Genomic DNA, 19094 nt, shown 5'->3' with positions numbered 1-19094 from the left:
ACTTGCAAGTCAAGTACACTCGTAAGATATTTACAATCTGTTGGGAAATTTTGGTGTTTCCTGGGTCAACTTCATACGTAAGGCACTGGACACTGGTGGGAGTTTGGCCGCCACGTCTGCCTATCCTCCTTCAAATATTTGAATTTCTGTGGAGGGCCCCGAGCTGAATGAATATGCAGTGCGGCCTCACTCCCGCCAACATGGTTACTCCAATGAGATCACACCACTCCAGAACTGCGCCTCGCACGATTAAGGCCGCAATGGATGGTGCCAAGGTGAAAGGCTCTGATTTGGTGCAGCCTTTTCTCATATGGCAAACCTACGACCTATCCCCACTCGTCCAAGTAGGGATAGGTAAACCATCACACTCCACTTCCTCGGATAGGCAAGGTGAAAGCGCGACCTTTTACGTGTTCGCAGAGAGAAGTGAACATCATCAGCTTTTGGTTGTTCTACTACAACATGGTTCGGCCGGTTTGGGCATTTCCTAACTGAACGCTTGCCATTTCCTCAGGCATCCAACCGAAACGAAGCAAATGAAAATCAGGCAGTCAACTACAATGGATGCAGCTTTTAGCGACGACCTACAGGGCTGGGAACTTCCGACGATATTCGAAGGTGGAATTCGATATCACGACTTGCCAAGGGGCACTCAGTGCTGGAAATCGGTTGAAGTTAGGGGAAGGTACAGGTGGAGAGGTCTGGAAGGAACGGCGGTACCGCCTCTTGCCGGCACCTGGTCGAATATCTGCCGTGCTGTCAAGCATATCCCTAAACGGAAAGGCAACTCTGCTAAAGCTTTAAAGCGGGAAATCAAGGCGCTCACTACATTCTCCAACCGCAGTGTGGTAGAGGTAAGCAGTTGATTGATTGTTCGGTAAACTGTCAAGTCTAACATGAATTGATACAGTATCAACAACATTTCGTTCAAATTCTTGGGTGGTTCCAAGACGAAACACACTGGTATATTGCAATGGAATTCGTCGAGCACGGAAACCTTCAGCGACACATAAATCGAGGGTGCATACCAGAAGTGGAAGCAGCATTAATAACTTCCTAAATAGCTCGAGCTTTGCTCTATATGCATGACAAAAAGCTGGTCCATCAGGATCTTAAGCCCCTGGTATGTCATTAATAGAGCACCTATTTTCTACCTTAGACTCACCAGTTCGAATGATTTGACCCGAAGCTGAAACGATACTAAGAATATACTGGTCGCTCATCCGGGTCCAAGATGGCATGTCAAAGTTGGCGATTTTGGCATTACAAGAAACCTGAGCGAGACCAGGACTGAGACGCATCACATCGGGACTTTCGGTTACATGGCACCAGAAGTTTGGAACACTTCACAACGCTGCACATTCGCCATCGATGTTTGGGCCCCTGGGGCCATCACATTCTGCATGCGAACTGGATTGCCCCCATTTCCCAATGTTATGGACTTGGCCCGTTACCCTCAAGATTCTGCCTTGTTCCCCACCCTCAAGCTTAGCTCCTCTACTCAGGCGTGTAGAGGGATCATTACAGGCGCCATGGCAGCAATACCCAAGGAGCGCCTGACTACTACCGAAGCTTTGGCCCATCATTGGCTTTCCAGAAGTTTAAAGCTTTCCCAGATGTAAGTGTTGACCCCGGTTTGTTCTTCACCGTTATGGTCACTTTCGCTTAATTAAGCTCCTCCAGCTCTCCCGGGGCCGAGTCGTCGGCCTCACTGTCACCGAGCTCATCACTGGAATCACTTCCTCTGGACGACTGGGCGAGCGCGTATAGCGACATCAGCTCTCATCCACGCCACCAATCTCCTCTTTCTACTGTTCCACACAAGATGAAGCCAAAGACGGCTCGCACGCAGAAGGCCAAACATGGAGTGGACGGCACCAGTTCTCCTCAGCACGCTCAATTATCTGATTCCTTTGATTTCTACGAGTTACCCAGGAACTGTCACCAAGTCAATGGGCGGACAAGTGCCGGAACGGTCAGAGACATTGAACATTAATTCTACCCCGACGATGAGTTATTCACCGCATCTTCGACAAATGCCGTTTTCTCTGAGCGCCCATCATTTTCTGCACACGGGCGATATAGCGCATGGGTAGAACCGTAAGTGCCCCACGAGCTCGTTACATGAGGCCACATGAACTGACTCGGAATAACGCAAAGCCCTCCAGATGATTCTTATGCTCGTGTGCCCAGATACCCATCCCCACTCGCAGCGCTAGAATCTAATGGTACCAAGGGGAAAGGTCGGCAACGCGACAGCGACACGTCTCTCGACGGTACAACGTTGCGGACAGTAGAACCGCAATCAAAAGGAGTACTATTTCAAGAACCGAGAGACGCAGCAAGAGTAAACAAATTCGAAAGAGAAGAACACCGGCAACGCCAGCCAGTTCCGAAAGACAAACAACGAGGCCCATTGTTTCCACAACCACGAGAATACAGAGAGCCGGAGATGGTAGATGTGGGGAGAGACCATCCTGTTCCCCCAGGAAAACGGAAGCCCTTTGTACCTCCCGCCCCCAGCGGACGAATACCCCAATGGCTACGCCAAGAAAAGTATAACATAGAACATGGTAGCGAAAGCATACCTGCGTTGCCCCGAGAAGAATTGCGTGGGAGAATACCGACTGTAGAGTTGGAAAAAAAAGAGAGACTCAACAGGCTTGAGCGAAGAGAATCTAGCGGCTCTGCAGCGGTTAGGCGTGCCAGATCCTTTAGTCACTGGGGAAAATAATAAGGCTAGAGATATGAGGCATCAAAGAAGAGTTACAAAACCGCCAGATGAAGAACTTGCATCTCATTATTTGACTCTGTAGAGTAAAATTTCCGTTCATCCCTTCGTCTAGTACTACGTCCGAGTCTGCCTATCAGCTAAGATGTCAGTTTCAGTGTTCACTTATTGCTACGAAAGGAGGCCAGGGGGAGAGCTGAAGGCTAGTTAGTGCCTTTGCTTTTCCCCAGTCAGCTGAATTATCCAGACCAGTCACTTCCTGTTAGCCATCTACTTCGTGCTATCTATCCTCACCTGTCATGTACATGACGTTTCTCTTCGCCGCTCCGCCGGACGTATCAGTCCTTGATCAGATGATAAATCTCCTTTGGGATGCGATGTTTCTCCTCATCCATGTGCTTAAACAGTTCCCCACGGGTATCGAACTCTTCGAGGCATAACATGCATATACTATCAGGGTCCGAATTGAGCCGTCTTAAGTACTTCATTCATTTCTCTTAAACCTCTCGTGCTTCCTTCAGCTTTTGCCGACGTCGCTCTTCTTTCTTCTTTGCCTTCTCCTCGTCCTCCTTTTCTTCTTCTTTTCTCTGTGTCTCTTCGCGTTCTTTGATAAACTCCTTCTTCCACTTCTGCTGACGTTGTTAAGGGCCGCATTCGCACGTTCCCGGGTCTCTTTTAATCCTTGCTGACGCTGCTCCTCCTCTTCTTACTTCCTTCTCAACCGTTTTATCTCTTCCTCCCACGCTATTAGTTCCTGCTTTCTTATAAAGTCGGCAAACTACCTCCAAATTTCTATGGGGATCTTGGTACAGGTCTCGGGGCTTCTTGTTCCCCAGTAACAATGATTTCAAGCTCAAGTTATTCCGCTCTTGCTCCTGCAAGAAGTCTTCCCAGGACTGATTCTCTTTGGCCTGTCTACTCTGCCGCTCCAAGTTATCGTTGTTCATCCGATCCTTATCCATACGGGTATACTCTTGCATGTCTCCTTTGTCCGGGTGCACTATATGGCCTGCCTCCATGGTGTGGTCGACGAGGTGGGAACGCCGGTCAAAACTGGCCCAGCAGATCATACAGTATATCTCCCCATTGCCACCGCCGTGGTGGAGTGAGACGTTACTCAGAGCGAGTACCTCTGAGAGGGCGGGCTTAGAAGTCAATTTTGGCTAAGATATCTCGTTCAGTGAGGACGGAGAATCGGTGCGACTCCAGGAATACCCGATAGTTATGAGGGAGAGAGGTTTCGATAAGCTGTTACGTCGATCATAACGAATCAATTTTATCTGGACAAGGGATCAGGATCTCTCAACTCAACTTCGATGACGAAACGCGCCTCTGCTATCCAGAGAGAGCCACTCGTGCGGCATCATCTGATCTATAGTCAACCGTTCTGAATGACATGGTTACATGGCTTCCAGGATAAAGTCGATACAAAATCCTGTCGTGGCCCCCAACTCTCCGGTAGGAAACTCGGTGCGATAGTTCTGCAGTGCAACCACTCATCCAAAGTCTCAAATGGAGAAGCCCCAGTCAGCATGCAGTAGACCACAGCTCCCAGCGCCCACACGTCAAGCACAGCTGTGTAGGAGATTTCCCACGGTTGAAATATCTTTGGAGCTATGCATCCGCGAGTTCCGATATAGTGCGTGAAGAACGAATTGTTGTCGAAGAGGTTTTTGGCGATGCCAAAATCGGCGACCTTAACATGCCAGGTAGGTTCTTTCTCAGCGACGAGGATATTCCGAGGCTTGAGATCTCGGTGGAGGAAGCCATCCCGATTTTCAAACATCTCCCCTCTCAGCCAAGTATGGCACCACGAAACGGAATCGAGCAGAAAATCCAATATCAGATAAGATGAACCACCTCTTGTTGGAAGGCCAGCTCTGGATTTAAGCATATCAAGCGAGTTGGGTTGAAATTGATGAGTGTCAACGTTGGGTTTGCCGGTTTCGGAGCGCTGCACCAAGGGACATATTGATCACAACCAAGCAATGCATCCTTCCACACGATTATGGAACTCGATGAACTTTGATTTTCCTTATGCCCACTCAATGGTGGTAGTACCTTCCCTATGCTTAACATCTGGTATGGGTATCTCAAGGTCTATGAAGGCGACAGTAAAATGCAAATGATTCCAGAACTTTTGACAACCGTTCATCCTTTAAGCCGAACCATGCACCTGAGCGCCGAAAATGCCAAACCGGATGCCAGTGGTCAACTTCTTATGTAACTGTCCCAGTAAACCGGCCATTATGAAGACCGAGAGATACCGAAGAAAAGTTGGAGATGACCAGCAAGATATGAACATAGATACAAAATAAAAACACAAAACATGAAAACCACCTAGGTCTGAACTTGACCCTGACTTTGCAGGGTAACGCACCCATCCAAACGTTCATCCTCTCTCATTTCGGCTGGACTTCATCAAGTGTGTCCGTGTGATCGTTGGTACATTCTGCGAGAAATGAGAGAAGGGTGAATCTCGACATGAAGAGGGCGATTGGTCGTATGAACTGGTACTTGCAAAATGAAAGCACGTAATAGAACAGTAAATCTGCGTCCTTATTGAAGGGACAGCAAATGTCCTTGTGTAGTGAAAGCGTTGTATCCCGTATCCCATCGGGTACTTGTAGTCGATCGTTGGGTGGTAGACTACCAAGCTTTTGGTTGTGAAGCTGTGAAATAACTAGGCGGAAAAATCTTCGAAAAGGTGCCGTAGTTGCTGCAGGAAAATGTGCTGATGGACATGACTGTTGAATCTCACTGCAGGGGATATTGTTGCCGATTGTGTGATGCCGTCTCCAGGCGTTGGTACTCCATGGCTTGATGTCGATAACTTGTAGGATGCGGCTTTCCTTGTACATTTGAGGGCGGGAGCGCATATCGAGCCATATTGAGGAGTGCCGAACACTGAGAGGTTAAGTTGAAGCAAGACAGTGCTGGGGCAAAAGTGTCGTTGCTTGTGGTAAGGTCTCATGGGGACCTTTAGTTTCCGTTGGAGGCAACATCCTCATCCAAAGTGCCCATGAGCTCACGGAGCACAACAGTGGCGTAATTGCTGCTTCGCAGCTGGAACTTGAGAATAACCGCAAGCTTGCTGGCATCAGGGCTGCTACGGATGACCTCTGAATTGTCGACAGAAGCCAAAGGATTTTCCGAGGGTGCATGAAGATCAGGGACAATCAGACTGGCGGCCTTGTTGGTGTCGGTTTCATCGCCCTTTTCGTTGTTGAGGGGGACCAAGGACTTTTCGGTCTCAGCGGCAGCAGGAAGGGTGGGCATGCTCGATCCATACCAGCCCATCGGGTCAGCGACCGCGGGCTGGTTGCTTTGGGCAGTTGTCTCGTTGGTAAGAGCAACAACATCCTTACTATCAGCCTTGGGGGCCGTGGACTCGTCAGGCATGATGAGATCCTCCTGCTTGATAATGCTGTCCTCTGATTTGATGACCGTTTGTTGAGCGGTCGACTCATAATAGAGATCCGACAATCCCTTGGCTAGCGTCGGCGTCTCAGTGGCAGTGGAGGAAATGGCGCCACCGTTCGTGGCATCTTCGGCAACCTTATCGGCGAGTTGCTCAATAGGCACCTTGGTCTCAAACTCTTGCTCGTGACGCGCGATCTTAACGCGCTTCTTACTACCGTCAAGCCCGGTCTGGATCCAAGTCTCCCTGGCCTTGACAACTCCATCAGACTCTGGCGACTCGGAGGCCTTGCGGCGACGTTCATTGGTGATTGCCTGGTCGTATTGCTCAGTGTTGTTGGCAAAGTGCGCCCAGTTAGCAAGAACAGGCCGAGATGCTTCGCGAGACTTGGCCTTGGCGGCCTTCTTCACTGCATTCGCCACTTTACAGAAGTCCAGGTCTGTAGGATACATTTGTTCCGTGTCGTCATTGTAAACCCGGATGGCATATTGGGGCTCGACAATGAATCGGCCCAGGAGATGACGATAGTTGCCGCTAAGGCTGAACTCCTTCTGGCGGCGACGCATGTCGTACGGGTCCAAGCCGCCATTTTCTTCCATCTTCATGAATGTCACATAAGCCTCGCCGATAGCGTTGCGAGGGTATATGACATCGTATCCGGGAGTGGGCAGAACAACGTCAAATATGGTGTATTTGCCAGTCTCGATGTCTTCCTTCGTGAGTGCGCGAGCTTGAGCGTAACAGTTGTCATCCTCCTCGGCATCAGCATCGGCAGCCGACTGGTCGTTCTTGACCAATACGAGATCACCCTCGATGACGGCAGGACCATACATGGACCAGCGCTTAGAGGCCATGTGGTTCCAGACAAACGACTGGTAAGCATGAATATACATCATGCGCATGCCACGGGTAATGCTCAAGAGGGCGCCCATGAAGTCTCTCGAGTTGTTACCAAGGTGACGAATGATAGCGGCCTCCGAGCTGAACCGCTTCGGAAGGATGGCCAAAGCCTTCTGGGCATTTCTGGTGGTCCTCCAGATGGTGATGGCCTTAGCGCGATTGTAATCATCGCGGCTGTTATGAAAGTCGTTGGTATGGACAGGCTCCTGCTCTTCAAGATCAAATGCCTCTTGGAGGAAATGATCTTCAACATGAAGAATGTCGTCAAGCACACCCTCGTAGTCCTCCTTCAGCACCTTCATGCCCAGGAGGTGGGTGCCAATCGCGTAAGTGCCGAAACGCTGGAGACCATAGTAATTGATATAGCCATGGCGATTGAGGTAGGCCAAGCCAAACTCAACAGCCTCCCTGAGCTTCCTTACGCGTTGGTTGACCGAGCAGCCCGCGCCTCCAAGAGGTTGGCAATTCTTGAGGGTGATAACAAACTCGTTGCCGCCGTGCTGGCCGAGCTGGAGAGGCTCGTTAGCATGGTTGAAGTCGCCGACCTTGATGTTAGGGAGGCGTGTGTTCAGCCAAATAAGGTTGGACGCGCGCTGGCGATAGACGCTGATGCGCTGAACGGTGCCAGCACGGCGGTCCTTGGTCCCGGCGAACCCGAAGTTAGTGGCCTTGACCTTGAGGAGACGCGCGATGGTGTTGACTGCGTCCATGGTGTCCTTGTTCTCCTTGTACATGGTAAAGTGGAGATACTCTCCGCCCAGCTGGGTGAAGCTCTTGCTCTTGTCCCCGGAGCGGCTGTTGTTGGCACGGGGACCATTTCCACCGACACGGTTGTTCCTTGAGAATTTTGATGGAGAAGCAGTGATGACACCAGTGTTGTTTGCGAGTGTCTCGATGCGGTTAGAGAATATCCGACGAATCTCCTGATGGAGGCTGGCGCGCAGAGCCCGATCTGTGATGGGGTCGAAGGTGACAGTGCGCTCCTCGGGGGTAATGGTCTTTTTTGCCTGAACAGCTTCGTCAAGCTTGACCAGCTTTTCGGTGGCTGACTCGTTGATCAAGCTGACCAGCTTCTGTCTGTCTTCATCGGAGATAGGCTTGATCTCCGGCTCGGTGGGAGGAGCGACAATTTCTGGTGTAGGTTTGGGAGGCGCAGCCTGGTATAGAGTCAGTACATAAAAACCTTGACGAACAACATGGTATGTGACAACGAACTTTGGGGACTGCTAACTCCTGCTCTTCATACTCGTGGAGATGAACAGTCGTGCCATCCTTGCGGATTTCGTAGACGAGGAAGTCGGTATAACTATGTATATATGATCAGAATCAGCTGTACATCACCTTGAGCGAATGAAAATGAGTAAACTTACCGCTTCCTGATGTCACCGGTCCATGAGAAGTTAATGGAGGCTGAGCGTTGCGTGATGCCGAGATTCTTCTCCGAAGCAGCACGCACAGCAGGCACATGAGTGCCCTGGCGCTGAGCCATGTTGAAGATGTGCTAGGATAAGGTTGTTTTGACAAGTATGATGAGTGACGATTCTGCCAGATATCGTTACAGGATGTGCGACCGAGGATAGCTGGATCTGAGTAAATGGGACAGGACGCTTGATTGCTGTGTGATGCGATGCTGGTACGTCAAGCTCTGTAGAAAATGCTGAATGGTATGTTGATGATTATTTGATGGATGCTGGACGTTGTGAAATAAAACTGAACCAAGCAGGGATCCGTTTTCGGTCAATCAGTCCACAGCGGAGAAAGGTAGACAGTGGGGGTCGCAGGGTCCAAAGAAGCGACTGTAACTGCGACTGCTGGTAGGATTGTTGAAAGCAAAACAGCGCAACAATGCTTGGATTGCGAATATTGCTTGTGAACAGATGGTTTCTTTACCCTTTGCGTGTTCGTAGTTTGTGAATTTTTTTTGAAGTGGTTTGTGTGAGGTGGAAGGAGAAAATCGGCGAAGGAGCAGCGCTTTTTGAAGCTGAACCAGAAGTTTACACCGCTTTCCCTTTCACTGTAAGTGTGAATCTACACTGTGGGCAGAAAAGCGCAGCTGTGGGGGTGGGCCGCGGGGCATCCCAGCCTTTTGTGGAGAATTCAGGGTCCCTGCTCTGTTAATTGGCCAGACTTTTGCGACCATATGAAGTATCTTTGTACCTCTGACGTCCGGTCCCTCCTTTGCTTGAGGGCTTTTGGAAATCTGAAATGAAACCTCCCGCGGAAACTCCCCTTCACTCCTGCCCAAATTACCCGAGAAGAGATAACGAACACCACGGCACTCATATAAGGCGGTGAACTGCCCGCCAGGAATCCGCACACAAAGTCTCAAATCTCCAACCGACCATAATGGAAGCCTGAATAAAGGCGAGCCCCATGTCATTCCGACTTCTCATCTGAACTGAATGAAATTAACAAGACGGATGCTGCAGTCTCATCGAGTCCAGAAACTTACTACGCCACCAGGTCACGTCATTTCATGCGAAAGCCCAGCCACCCATGGTCTCTCTCCGTTTGCAAAATCTGCGAGATAGAGACGGTGTGACTCGAAAGAAGACAGCACGTTTCGAGTGAAGGAGAGGATGGGAAGCGTGGAGGGGTCGGAGGCCTAGATCACCATAGCAACCCAGGACAAGTTGCGAATTCTGGGAGCCGACGAATTGCTGGATTGGATGAACGGTCCGGGTTCAAGTCGCAAACTTCAGGACAAGGAAAGAGGCTGAAGGTGGGCTCAGGTACCCGCACTTTCGAGACGTCGAGATTCAAAGCCGGCTGCATGTGAGACAGCTTCGATGGTGTTAATGCAAAGCATCCATTACGCATGCCTTCCGCTTGTGCTTGTACTTTTGCGGCTCATATTAAAGCAGCATAGTGGTTACTTAAAATCCGAGGCATTGAGCTTGCCTAAAAAATTTCAGCAGAGTACCATGGTTGTCATCGAGAGACACAGGACGACGGGAGCTGCGGGCACCCAGTACGAACCGAGTAATCGGGTCAAGATTGAGGAACGGGTTATCGATTCCTGTGGTCATGTTAACATCGAACCGGTTTATTAAGTATACAGTCAACATTGAGAGTCGTTGAGCACATCGAAGTATGTTCCCCAAAGATGTAACCCTCCTCGAGGATCCATAACCCACGATCGTCAAGCCAAAGCCTCATGGGCCACGGATAACCCTAGGCTGCCACGGGTCCGATTAGACGTGCATTGACAGCGATGCGTTTCAACTGTGGACATGTACGCCAAGATACAGGATCCCTGGGGAAACACATGAGATGTTGAAGTCTCCTTGCCTCGTCGGAATGATGGAGCAAGTGAGAATTGGGATCTATAAAGTGACCGGCTATGCTCATATTCTTCCCTCGAGACATTGACTTTGTAAAAGAACCCCGGCTGGACCTGGGAATATCAAATATCACGAGATCACGAAAACCAAGCTCAATTGAGGACCCAAAGACAAAGTCCCTGAGAAGTGTACGTGCAGCTGCATCCAACCGAATGGGAACTGACACCCCTGACGGTCCACCACAATAGACGCTACCATCGAAAAACGTTATCGGCAACCGCAATCTCTCAGAGACTGGAGAAGGTCTGGGATGAGCACGGGCGCCAACCGGTCGGCAGTCAGCAAATCACAGCAAAGAATGGGGCTGCCGGGGGTGGAGATGGGCGAGCTAGGGCCGTCAGCGCAAAGTGGGCAGCCGGCGGCGGCTCTGCCAGACCCGGCTGCCCCTGCTAGAGCAGCCGCCCAGTCACCCACCCAATCCACTAACAGCACCACCTCTGTCAGTGGCCCAGCCAGCTCGGCCAGGTCCAGGTCCAGCACCGGCGCCAGCACCAGCAGTTGGGAGACGAACTCCGGAGGCCCAGTCCAGGTGGAAAAGTTCCCTGAATTGCCCACACACACCACCAGTTCCGGGCATCAACAACATCCTGTCCATCATCCTCACCACCATCACCATCCCCAGCCTGCGTCCGAGGCTGTGAGACGAGACGGCACCTGCGCCCACACTGCTGAAGGAACCCCAACCTCCCCAGCAGCAGCAACACCAACTCCCGTCCTCAGGCTAAATACCGACCACACCGAACTTACAAGTCCAGGAGAGTCGCCCTCCGCGTCGTGTCCTGCAACAACCGGCCGTCCTCCGTCGCTTTCGATCCATTCGACTGCCGCCTCGTCATCCGATTACTCGAGTTTGTTATCAGACGGTGACTTGGTCTTTGATTCGCGCCGATCGTCCGTCGTCACCAGCGTCTCGACCGCATCCGCATACAACCACCCCCTATCTTCTCCCTGTTGCCAGTTCGACTCCTCTCCGGAGCAGCCGCTCACACGTACTCGGCGGGACGCCAAACAATTGCATGCCGCCCGTCTAGAGCGCTCAGGCTCGACCAGCCTAGCTCTAGCCAGCACCAAAAGGGAGGCATTAAGCCCAGGACCCCGGAACCCGACCAGATTCCAGAGGGCCTCCTCCGAACCAACCCGCGCCCCAAAGCTAGTTACGGAGCAGCCAGCCGGCTTCACCAAGATGGCTTTCGCCGAGCAACAACAATGGATTACGGTCCAGCAAAAAACATTCACAAAATGGCTAAACACCAAGATTGAGGTTCGCGGCCTCGAGGTCAAGGACCTAGTAAAAGACCTCAGTGATGCTGTACGTTATGCATCTCCTATGCGCCATCGACAAGTCGAATGCTCTTTTCATCCTTAGCCTAACAACTAACCTCTTTCCATGCCATCAGGTTATGCTTATCCATCTACTAGAATGTCTCTCCGGCGACTCGCTTGGGCGCTATGCCGCCAAACCGAAGCTCCGAGTTCAGCGTTTCGAGAACGCCAATCTCGCGCTAAACTTTATCAAATCCCGAGGAATTCAGATGACAAACATTGGTGCGGAAGATATTGTGGATGGAAATCGGAAGATTATTCTAGGTCTTATCTGGACTCTCATTCTGCGCTTCACCATCAATGACATCAACGAAGAGGGTATGACAGCCAAGGAGGGTCTGCTATTATGGTGTCAGCGCAAGACAGCGTGCTACGACGAGGTCGACGTCCGCGATTTCAGCGGCAGCTGGAATGACGGTCTGGCCTTCTGTGCCCTTCTCGATATCCACCGCCCCGATCTCATCGACTACGACGCCCTCGACAAGTCGGATCACCGCGGAAACATGCAGCTGGCTTTCGATATTGCTCATGCCGAGATCGGTATTCCCAAGCTGCTCGATGTTGAGGATGTGTGTGACGTTGCCAAGCCCGATGAACGTTCGTTGATGACTTACATCGCCTACTGGTTCCACGCCTTTTCGCAGATGGAGAAGGTCGAGAACGCCGGTCGCCGTGTCGAGAAGTTCTTCAACAACATGCAGGGTGCTTGGGAGATGCAGAGCGCTTATGAGCGTAGAATGGCCGCTCTGCTCAAGGCTATCCAGGAGCAGATCGTTTCTTGGCAAGGGGCAACTTTCGATGGTACCTATGCCGACGCTAAGGCGCAGGCGTTCCAGTTTGCATCATATAAGAAGGGCAAGAAGAGAGAGTGGGTAGCGGAAAAGAGCGATCTTGCAACGTTGCTCGGAAATATCAAGACAAAGCTGGCTACATATCGACTACGGCCGTATGAGCCACCAACACATTTAAAGATGGAGAGGTTGGATGAGGAATGGAACAACTTGTCTAAGGCGGAGATGAGCCGGGGACAGTTGATCAACGAGACCATTAGAGAGTATGTATCTGTTATTCCACTAAATATTTGCGCGGAAAGTTTGTTAGAACAGCTGCTAACACCCCTACAGCATTAAAGACGCCCTCCGAAAATCCTTCGCCGACAAAGCCAATGATTTCGCCCTTGCCCTCAACACCATGCAACTCGCCATCTCCGGGCTCGAAGGCGACGTAGAAGACCAGCTGCACCACGTCCGCAAGCTTTCCGAGAACCTGCCCCCACTAGACGCCTATCTCAAGACCATCGAGGCAGTCGACCTCAAGTGCCAGGAAGCCAACATCGAAGAAAACGACTTCACGACCTACAGCTACGACGAGCTCTGCTACGAGCTCTCACTCGTCAAGTCGTCCGTCTCCAAGAAGCTCGCCTTCCTCGAGAACCAGATGGTGGCCCGCAACATGACCAACCTGACGCCCATCCAGCTCGAGGAGTTCGAGTCCGTGTTCCGGCACTTTGACCGGGACGACACCAACTCGCTTTCGGAACTCGAATTCAGCGCCGCCCTGGCCTCCCTGGGGCTCGTCTTCTCCGAGGACGAAATGCACGAGTACTTCCTCGCGACCTCCAACGGCCGCGACCGCGTCACGTTTGAGCAGTTCATCCGCTTCATGGTGGACGTGACCGAGGACCAGAACACGGCCGAGCAAGTCTTCCAGTCCTTCCGGGAAGTCGCCGACGGCAAACCTTACGTGACCGAAATGGACCTCCGCCACTCCCTGGTGCCCGACGAGGTCATCGAGAAGCTCATCGAGATTATCCCGAAGCACACCGGCCCGGACATGCAGAGCGACCGCGGCATGGAGCAGTACGATTACATTGCCTTTATGGAGAAGTTGATATCCGAGCAGGAGGGCAACGCGTCAAGGCCGGGTAGCAGCAGGAGGAACAGTAAGGCTGCTAGCGGTGTAGCCACAGGCAGCGGTGCGGCTCCTGGGCAGATGCCAAATCACAGTAGGCATAATAGCCATGCTAGTGTCGGGGGGAAATCGGTGCTCAGCGGCGGCGGCGGCGGTGGGGGGGATAAGATTAATGGAGGGATTCATGGCAGTCCGGGTGGTGGGATGAAGTCGCCAAAATCGCCTGGGCATCAGCAGAAGCCAAATGGGTATCATTAGTAATGAACGTGATTGAATCCCTGTGCTCGGTTTTTCTCTCCCTTTCTTGTGTACGTAATTTTTTTGGGTGGTGTAGGCTATCATTTGTTTGGATCGGACGGACAGAGGGATGGATGATGGATGGATGATGATTGATGTGCTCAGGGAGGATAGGATAGGATACTTGGCAGAATGGGTGGAATGGGAGGAATAGGGGGCTGGATTGGATTAGTTGGGTTTTCTCTATCAACATTTCTTTCTCTTATTGTGTTTTAGATATAATTACATTACCACCTAGTGATAGTCTTTAACTCGAAGCAAGCTTATGTAACATGAGCATAGCAGTCGTATGATAAGATACTGGAATCGTATACTTCCAAACATGTGGTAGAAGATGTCCAGGTTCTGATCTGTTCGCCTTTTTCATTAAGTTCAGGTTTGTTATTAAATCTTTTGTTACGAACCACCGGATATTGACAATCCTCGCTCAGTACGGTATGGTAGTCAGGACACTGTAGATTGAGCAAGATATTTTGCAATAAGTGCTTTCTAATATCTTCGTCTTGAACCCTTCATGGCATGGTATGTGTGTCCCTACGAGAGACATATATAACTTCAAGGTCTGTAAGGAACGTGTGCCCATAACATATGTATGCCATTGTCCTCGTTATATTTTCCCATGTATATGTAAATCTCATCTCTAGTAATTACATTAACACTAATGTCCAAGGAAAAATCCAAAAAAAAATCCCAATAAAAAGACACTAGTAGTTGTGAAGTAGGTACACGCAGAAAAAAGGGATAAGTTAAGTAAGTATGTTTAAGCTGTTCCATTCAGCTTGAATGTTTTGAGATTCCCGCCCATATCCTCATATGAATTGGCGTTTGGGGGCGTGGTGAATGATGGGTGTGATGATGACATTCATGTTGTTGGATGGGGGATGCTGCGATGGTGTGTGTAGCTGCGGGTTCGCTCATGTCTTGTGGTGTTTGGATCTTCCGCTTCTTTCTTCCACTTCTTTCTCGTTTTCTTCTTCTTCGTAGATCATACGGGCCTTCTACTCCTTTCATGGAAGAAACCCGATGTTCTCTCTGTTGTCATCAATAACACGGCCGTATCTGTTGCACCACTGTTAGCAAACTCATTCATTTCCAAGCGCAAGGACAGAAAACACTTACTCCAAAAGTAACCTAAAGAACCACACCTCCATATCCTCATGTCTCAAAACCTTATTCGCCCACTCCCTGCCCTGGATCGCCACGCGCTCCGCCTCCTTCGTCCCCTGACTAACCGTCGCGCTCTCCTCGCTGAAGAACCGGACCGTCTCCAACCAGTCCTCGCCCTGCGTGCTCAGCGGGATGAAGTGCGCCCAGGGCTTCAGCCACTCGTAGTGCCACTCCCGGAAAATCGCCCACTTGTACACCAGACTCCTACTCTTGAGAAACGCATAGAACCGGCCCGAGAATGCGTTGCCGTCAATGTCCAACACGTGCTTGTACTTGAACGCGTCCCCCTGCTCGGCGTACGACTTCACCTCGAAGAACTCGCGCTGTGCATCGCAGTCACCCGGGTCGCACTGGCCGATGTGCGAGAAGAACACATTCACAATGTCGCGGTAGTCGGAGCGAGAGACCTCGCTGACTACCCAGTCCGGGTTCTGCTCGTTCTTGCCCTGGTTTACCAGAACCTTGGCGGTGTCACGCTCGTTGATCTTCTGTACGAAGCGCTGTCGGTGCTGACGGCGCCAGCCGCCGTTGCGCGAGAAGCCGCCTGTCGTGGAGCCGCGCCAGTACAGCTGGTTGGTCTTGTCGTCCCAGAGCGGGTCCTTGCTTTCTTCGTAGGGGACCTTTTCGTACCAATACCAGGGTGATGGGTAGAGGATGTCGGCGTACGAGGAGATCTTACTCTGCGAGAAGATGGGGAAGAGGTCGTGCACGACGTTGTAGGCGTTGGGCCGATCAAAGAAGCCGAAGGTGGTGGAGAGCGAAGGTGAGAGGCAGACGTCCGACATGGCGGTCCAGTTGTACACGAAACCGAGCTCGCCTAGGCCGAACTTGCTCACGTCGTCGAGACGCTGCGGCTTGTCGGCGCCTTCTTCGTCGATGAGTCGCGCAGGGCTGTCGGCGGGACAGCTCATGCGCGAGTGCGTCCACGTGGGCTGGTGGGCGAATACGTTGAAACGGGTGAATTTTTCCTCGGAGAAGCTGCCGGTGGGACTCAGTCCGCCGTCGGGATCGCGGGTGAAGTCATTTCGGTAAGCGGACCCCTTGTTCGCCGCGGGCATGTTGACGTTCTTCGCCCGCCCAATCAGCCGCGCCATGTCCTCAGCGGGGACCACCACACGCGGCTCGTCGTGGATGTTGAATGCCAGGTCCATGTCCGGTAGCCATTGCTTGAACTTCTTCATCATGCCCTTGGTCGCCTCGACCTGCCACTCCTGTCCGCCACGGACGTAGGCGATCTCGCCGTCACGGATCTGGAGGCCAATCAGGGCGTTTCCGTCGAATCCCAGGGCTTCCTTAGCACGCATGCGGACGGTTCTTGGTGAGAGGCCCCAAAAGGGGGTGATGAGTTCGTGGATCATGTCGAATTCGTCGACCAGCTGGACGTCATGTTCCTTGGCGAAAGCCCACCACTTATCAAAATTGGGCGGCGGGGGCAGGCCGTATCGTCGGCGGTACTCCTTGACAGCTTCCTTGAGGGTACGAGACTGGCGGGCCTTCATGGCTTCGAGGTCGCGCTCGGCGTCGATGGTAAGATGCCATATTGGGTGAGAGCCCTTCGGGGCTGGCTTGGGAGGTCGGACCGCGGCTGGTTTGGACTTGAAGTCGATGTTGTCGTGTGGGAGGTGGTGGGCGCCATTCTTGTAAGTGTCTTTCAACTTCTGCTGCCCTTGGCTTAGGCTCGAGGAGGAGGTGAAGAGCGAATAGATGCAGAAGAAGATAAAGACGGTTCCCACCAGGATCAATAGCTGGCGGGACCGCATCGTGTCTGTATTAAGTAGGGTAGGTAGGTCGGTCGGTTGTTACGCGGCGTAGCTTGCTCTTCCCATTGGGTATGGTCGTCCAACTTGGCTCAGTACTGCTGATGCTTTTGGTGTAGAGTTGGAGGTTCGAACTCCAACCTGGAGTGTAAGGAGGTTCGTATACGTTCGTTGTGCCTTCTTCGAATAAGCGGCGAGTCGGTCACGGAGAATTGGAACTAAGGTGTATGGTGGTGTTGAGCTGCCCAGTTGCCCACGGTTGGCATTGCCGCGGACGAACAATGATACGGCTTGGCTCTGTATGTTGGTAGACTCAGTCTCAAAGGTCAAGAAATTGGTTGGTTCAAAGAATACGAGAAGAGTGGCCTGGCACAGAAACTGGAAAGTGTTCTCCTCCAAGGATTGAACTGCACCTGAAGAGTGAAGATCCCCGAAAAAAGGGTTGTTCCTCATTTTGGGGTAGCCGAGCTGACACAAGGTACAGGTACCCCAAGATGGACATCTGAACGAGGTGGCGCACTTGATGCGGGCGTCAGGGGCCAAGGAGGGGCAGGCGGTGGGTTAGCCTTAACTACGGGTACCTGACGAGACTCGGGCGGTGTCTGGAATCGACAGGGATCTGCATCTCCAGGCCGGCGCAAGATCCACGGCTTCAGGGGCAGTGTTACGCGTCGTCTTGAAACAAACCGGGTTGAACATGAAGCGATTCCCATGTCAACGTGATGCGGCTGCTAAAAACATTTGGCGGTAAAACACTCTTCCCGACCTCGTGTTTTCTCCGGTGTGAAACGGTATGTGCTACGCCAAGGCTACACTTCTATCTCAACTCCATAACAACCGACAGTTCAAAGCTGGATTTAGACGACTCAACGCTCGACGTCTTCATACTCCGTTTCATCGAATCACGTTCACATGTTCTACAATACTCCAGCATAGTACATCATTCATATTAAGTCAGGTTGGGAAGAGATTTATGGAGGAACCAGCTTTTCATTTAATGGGGTGGATGCATGTTGCGATATTACTCGCAGACAGCAGATGGTGGTATCATCCTTCCATCGACTTCCCTCGACAACCCAAAGCATGCCTCGCTAGAGATCCTCCTCATTCCCGACTTTTAACGAGAAACATCCGCTTAGTAGAAGAAGCCGATGATCTTGCCGGAGACGTGCTTGCGGCGGGCCTCCTCCTGGTCCATGATACCAGCAGAGGTGGTGAGGATGACGTAGCCGAACTGACGGGCAGGAAGGAGCTTGACAACCCACTTCTCGAGCTCAGCGAGGCGGACGTTGTAGCGGGGAGAGATGACACCGCACTTGTTGAGGCGGCCGTTGAGCTGGACAACGATCTTGCCGGAGCGGTGGTCATCGACCTCCTCGAACTCGCCGATGTAGCCTGAAGGACAGAAATATGTCAGTAAGAATGTCGCGACAGTTTAAACATTAGATATCATTGGTGACTCCAGTAACGTGTAAGACTCTCGCAGTTGATTTATCGGCGACTTAAAGGGCTAAGATCGTGGAGCGTTATGAGACCTCGGCCTAGTTATCACGCCGAAGGGTTTGTGTTCGATAAGGGAATGGTTCGGTGGGGAGTTGGGTTGCGAGAGTCTTTCACGGTTCATTTTTGTCGTCTTCCAATGATATCTGGTGGGTGGTTTGCGATGCGAACGTACCGTGCTTCTGCATGACCTGGAGGAACTTGACGATGACCTTGGAAGAAGGACGGATCATGACCTGGCGCTTGCCGGCCTTCTCGGCGTTGTTGATGCTGTTGAGGGCATCGTGGAGAACGGAAGTGCGGACCATCTTGACGGTTTTTTCGAGGAGATTCTCAAATCGGGAATGGGATCAGAGGTATCTGCCAGATTCCGCATGTTAGCCTTCGAGGCCCCGTGAGCATGGAGAGTGCCCTCTGGAGCAACGCAGTGAAGGTGTCCAAGGGTTCTGCCCGCTCAGTTGCCGACGAGGAGAAGCGTATCAGTGGTCGTCGCCTGTTACCAGCGCGGTCTGATTGCTTTCCTGGGCCTTTGCGAAGGGCATTATCCAGTTGTTGAGGACATTCTCCGGAGTCGTGGTTCTTGCCGTCGTCGCAATGCGACTAGGACGGTACTGTTTTGTTTCACATACCTCGTTGATGGGCTTGATGCTGAGAGGACGGACAAGCTAGCAGGATGGGAGGGGAAAAGGCGTTGAGGTCGCGATGGTCTTTTGTTAAAAATTTCGAGCAGGCGGGTGGATTCT

General features: G+C 51.7%; 5 protein-coding genes across 5 annotated transcripts; 1 reads left to right on the top strand and 4 right to left on the bottom strand.

Moving 5' to 3' along the window:
* Positions 1-3228: 3228 nt before the first annotated feature.
* On the bottom strand, positions 3229-3750 carry SMAC4_02189 (uncharacterized protein; the record flags this gene model as incomplete). Its single annotated transcript, XM_003350428.1, has 2 exons — positions 3229-3363; positions 3514-3750. 2 exons carry the CDS (start codon positions 3748-3750, stop codon positions 3229-3231), a joined length of 372 nt encoding a protein of 123 aa, XP_003350476.1.
* A 1963-nt stretch (positions 3751-5713) lies between these two features.
* On the bottom strand, positions 5714-8541 carry SMAC4_02190 (uncharacterized protein; the record flags this gene model as incomplete). The annotated part of the gene is made up of 3 exons (XM_003350429.2): positions 5714-8209; positions 8268-8358; positions 8423-8541. 3 exons carry the CDS (start codon positions 8539-8541, stop codon positions 5714-5716), a joined length of 2706 nt encoding a protein of 901 aa, XP_003350477.2.
* Positions 8542-10875: 2334 nt separating this feature from the next.
* Positions 10876-14220, top strand: SMAC4_02191 (uncharacterized protein). Its single transcript, XM_003350430.2, has 3 exons — positions 10876-11705; positions 11794-12773; positions 12844-14220. The coding sequence occupies exons 1-3, from the start codon at positions 11580-11582 to the stop codon at positions 13886-13888; spliced, it is 2151 nt and encodes a 716-aa protein (XP_003350478.2). The 5' UTR covers positions 10876-11579; the 3' UTR covers positions 13889-14220.
* Positions 14221-14483: 263 nt separating this feature from the next.
* On the bottom strand, positions 14484-17284 carry SMAC4_02192 (uncharacterized protein). Its single transcript, XM_003350431.2, has 2 exons — positions 15047-17284; positions 14484-14986 (listed from the first exon to the last, which is right to left on the bottom strand). The coding sequence occupies exons 1-2, from the start codon at positions 16852-16854 to the stop codon at positions 14935-14937; spliced, it is 1860 nt and encodes a 619-aa protein (XP_003350479.1). The 5' UTR covers positions 16855-17284; the 3' UTR covers positions 14484-14934.
* A 29-nt stretch (positions 17285-17313) lies between these two features.
* Positions 17314-19084, bottom strand: SMAC4_02193 (40S ribosomal protein uS8). The gene is made up of 3 exons (XM_003350432.2): positions 18981-19084; positions 18527-18711; positions 17314-18246 (listed from the first exon to the last, which is right to left on the bottom strand). The coding sequence occupies exons 2-3, from the start codon at positions 18657-18659 to the stop codon at positions 17987-17989; spliced, it is 393 nt and encodes a 130-aa protein (XP_003350480.1). The 5' UTR covers positions 18660-18711; positions 18981-19084; the 3' UTR covers positions 17314-17986.
* Positions 19085-19094: the final 10 nt, after the last annotated feature.

Source organism: Sordaria macrospora, chromosome 4 (assembly GCF_033870435.1).
Source record: "Sordaria macrospora chromosome 4, complete sequence".
NCBI lineage: Eukaryota > Fungi > Ascomycota > Sordariomycetes > Sordariales > Sordariaceae > Sordaria > Sordaria macrospora.
The sequence above is the reverse complement of the archived record's forward strand: the minus strand, read 5'-3'. Positions and strand labels throughout refer to the sequence as shown.

What these genes read in the sequence shown, in the direction of transcription:
- SMAC4_02191 (XM_003350430.2), top strand. Translation starts at nt 11,580, where the DNA reads ATGGCTTTCGCCGAGCAACAACAATGGATTACGGTCCAGCAAAAAACA. An exon ending in TAAAAGACCTCAGTGATGCT is followed by an intron (nt 11,706 to 11,793) that starts GTACGTTATGCA and finishes CCATGCCATCAG; the next exon opens with GTTATGCTTATCCATCTACT. An exon ending in ATCAACGAGACCATTAGAGA is followed by an intron (nt 12,774 to 12,843) that starts GTATGTATCTGT and finishes ACACCCCTACAG; the next exon opens with CATTAAAGACGCCCTCCGAA.
- SMAC4_02192 (XM_003350431.2), bottom strand. Translation starts at nt 16,854, where the DNA reads ATGCGGTCCCGCCAGCTATTGATCCTGGTGGGAACCGTCTTTATCTTC. An exon ending in TTCTTTAGGTTACTTTTGGA is followed by an intron (nt 14,987 to 15,046) that starts GTAAGTGTTTTC and finishes GTGGTGCAACAG; the next exon opens with ATACGGCCGTGTTATTGATG.
- SMAC4_02193 (XM_003350432.2), bottom strand. Translation starts at nt 18,659, where the DNA reads ATGGTCCGCACTTCCGTTCTCCACGATGCCCTCAACAGCATCAACAAC. An exon ending in CCAGGTCATGCAGAAGCACG is followed by an intron (nt 18,247 to 18,526) that starts GTACGTTCGCAT and finishes TCTGTCCTTCAG; the next exon opens with GCTACATCGGCGAGTTCGAG.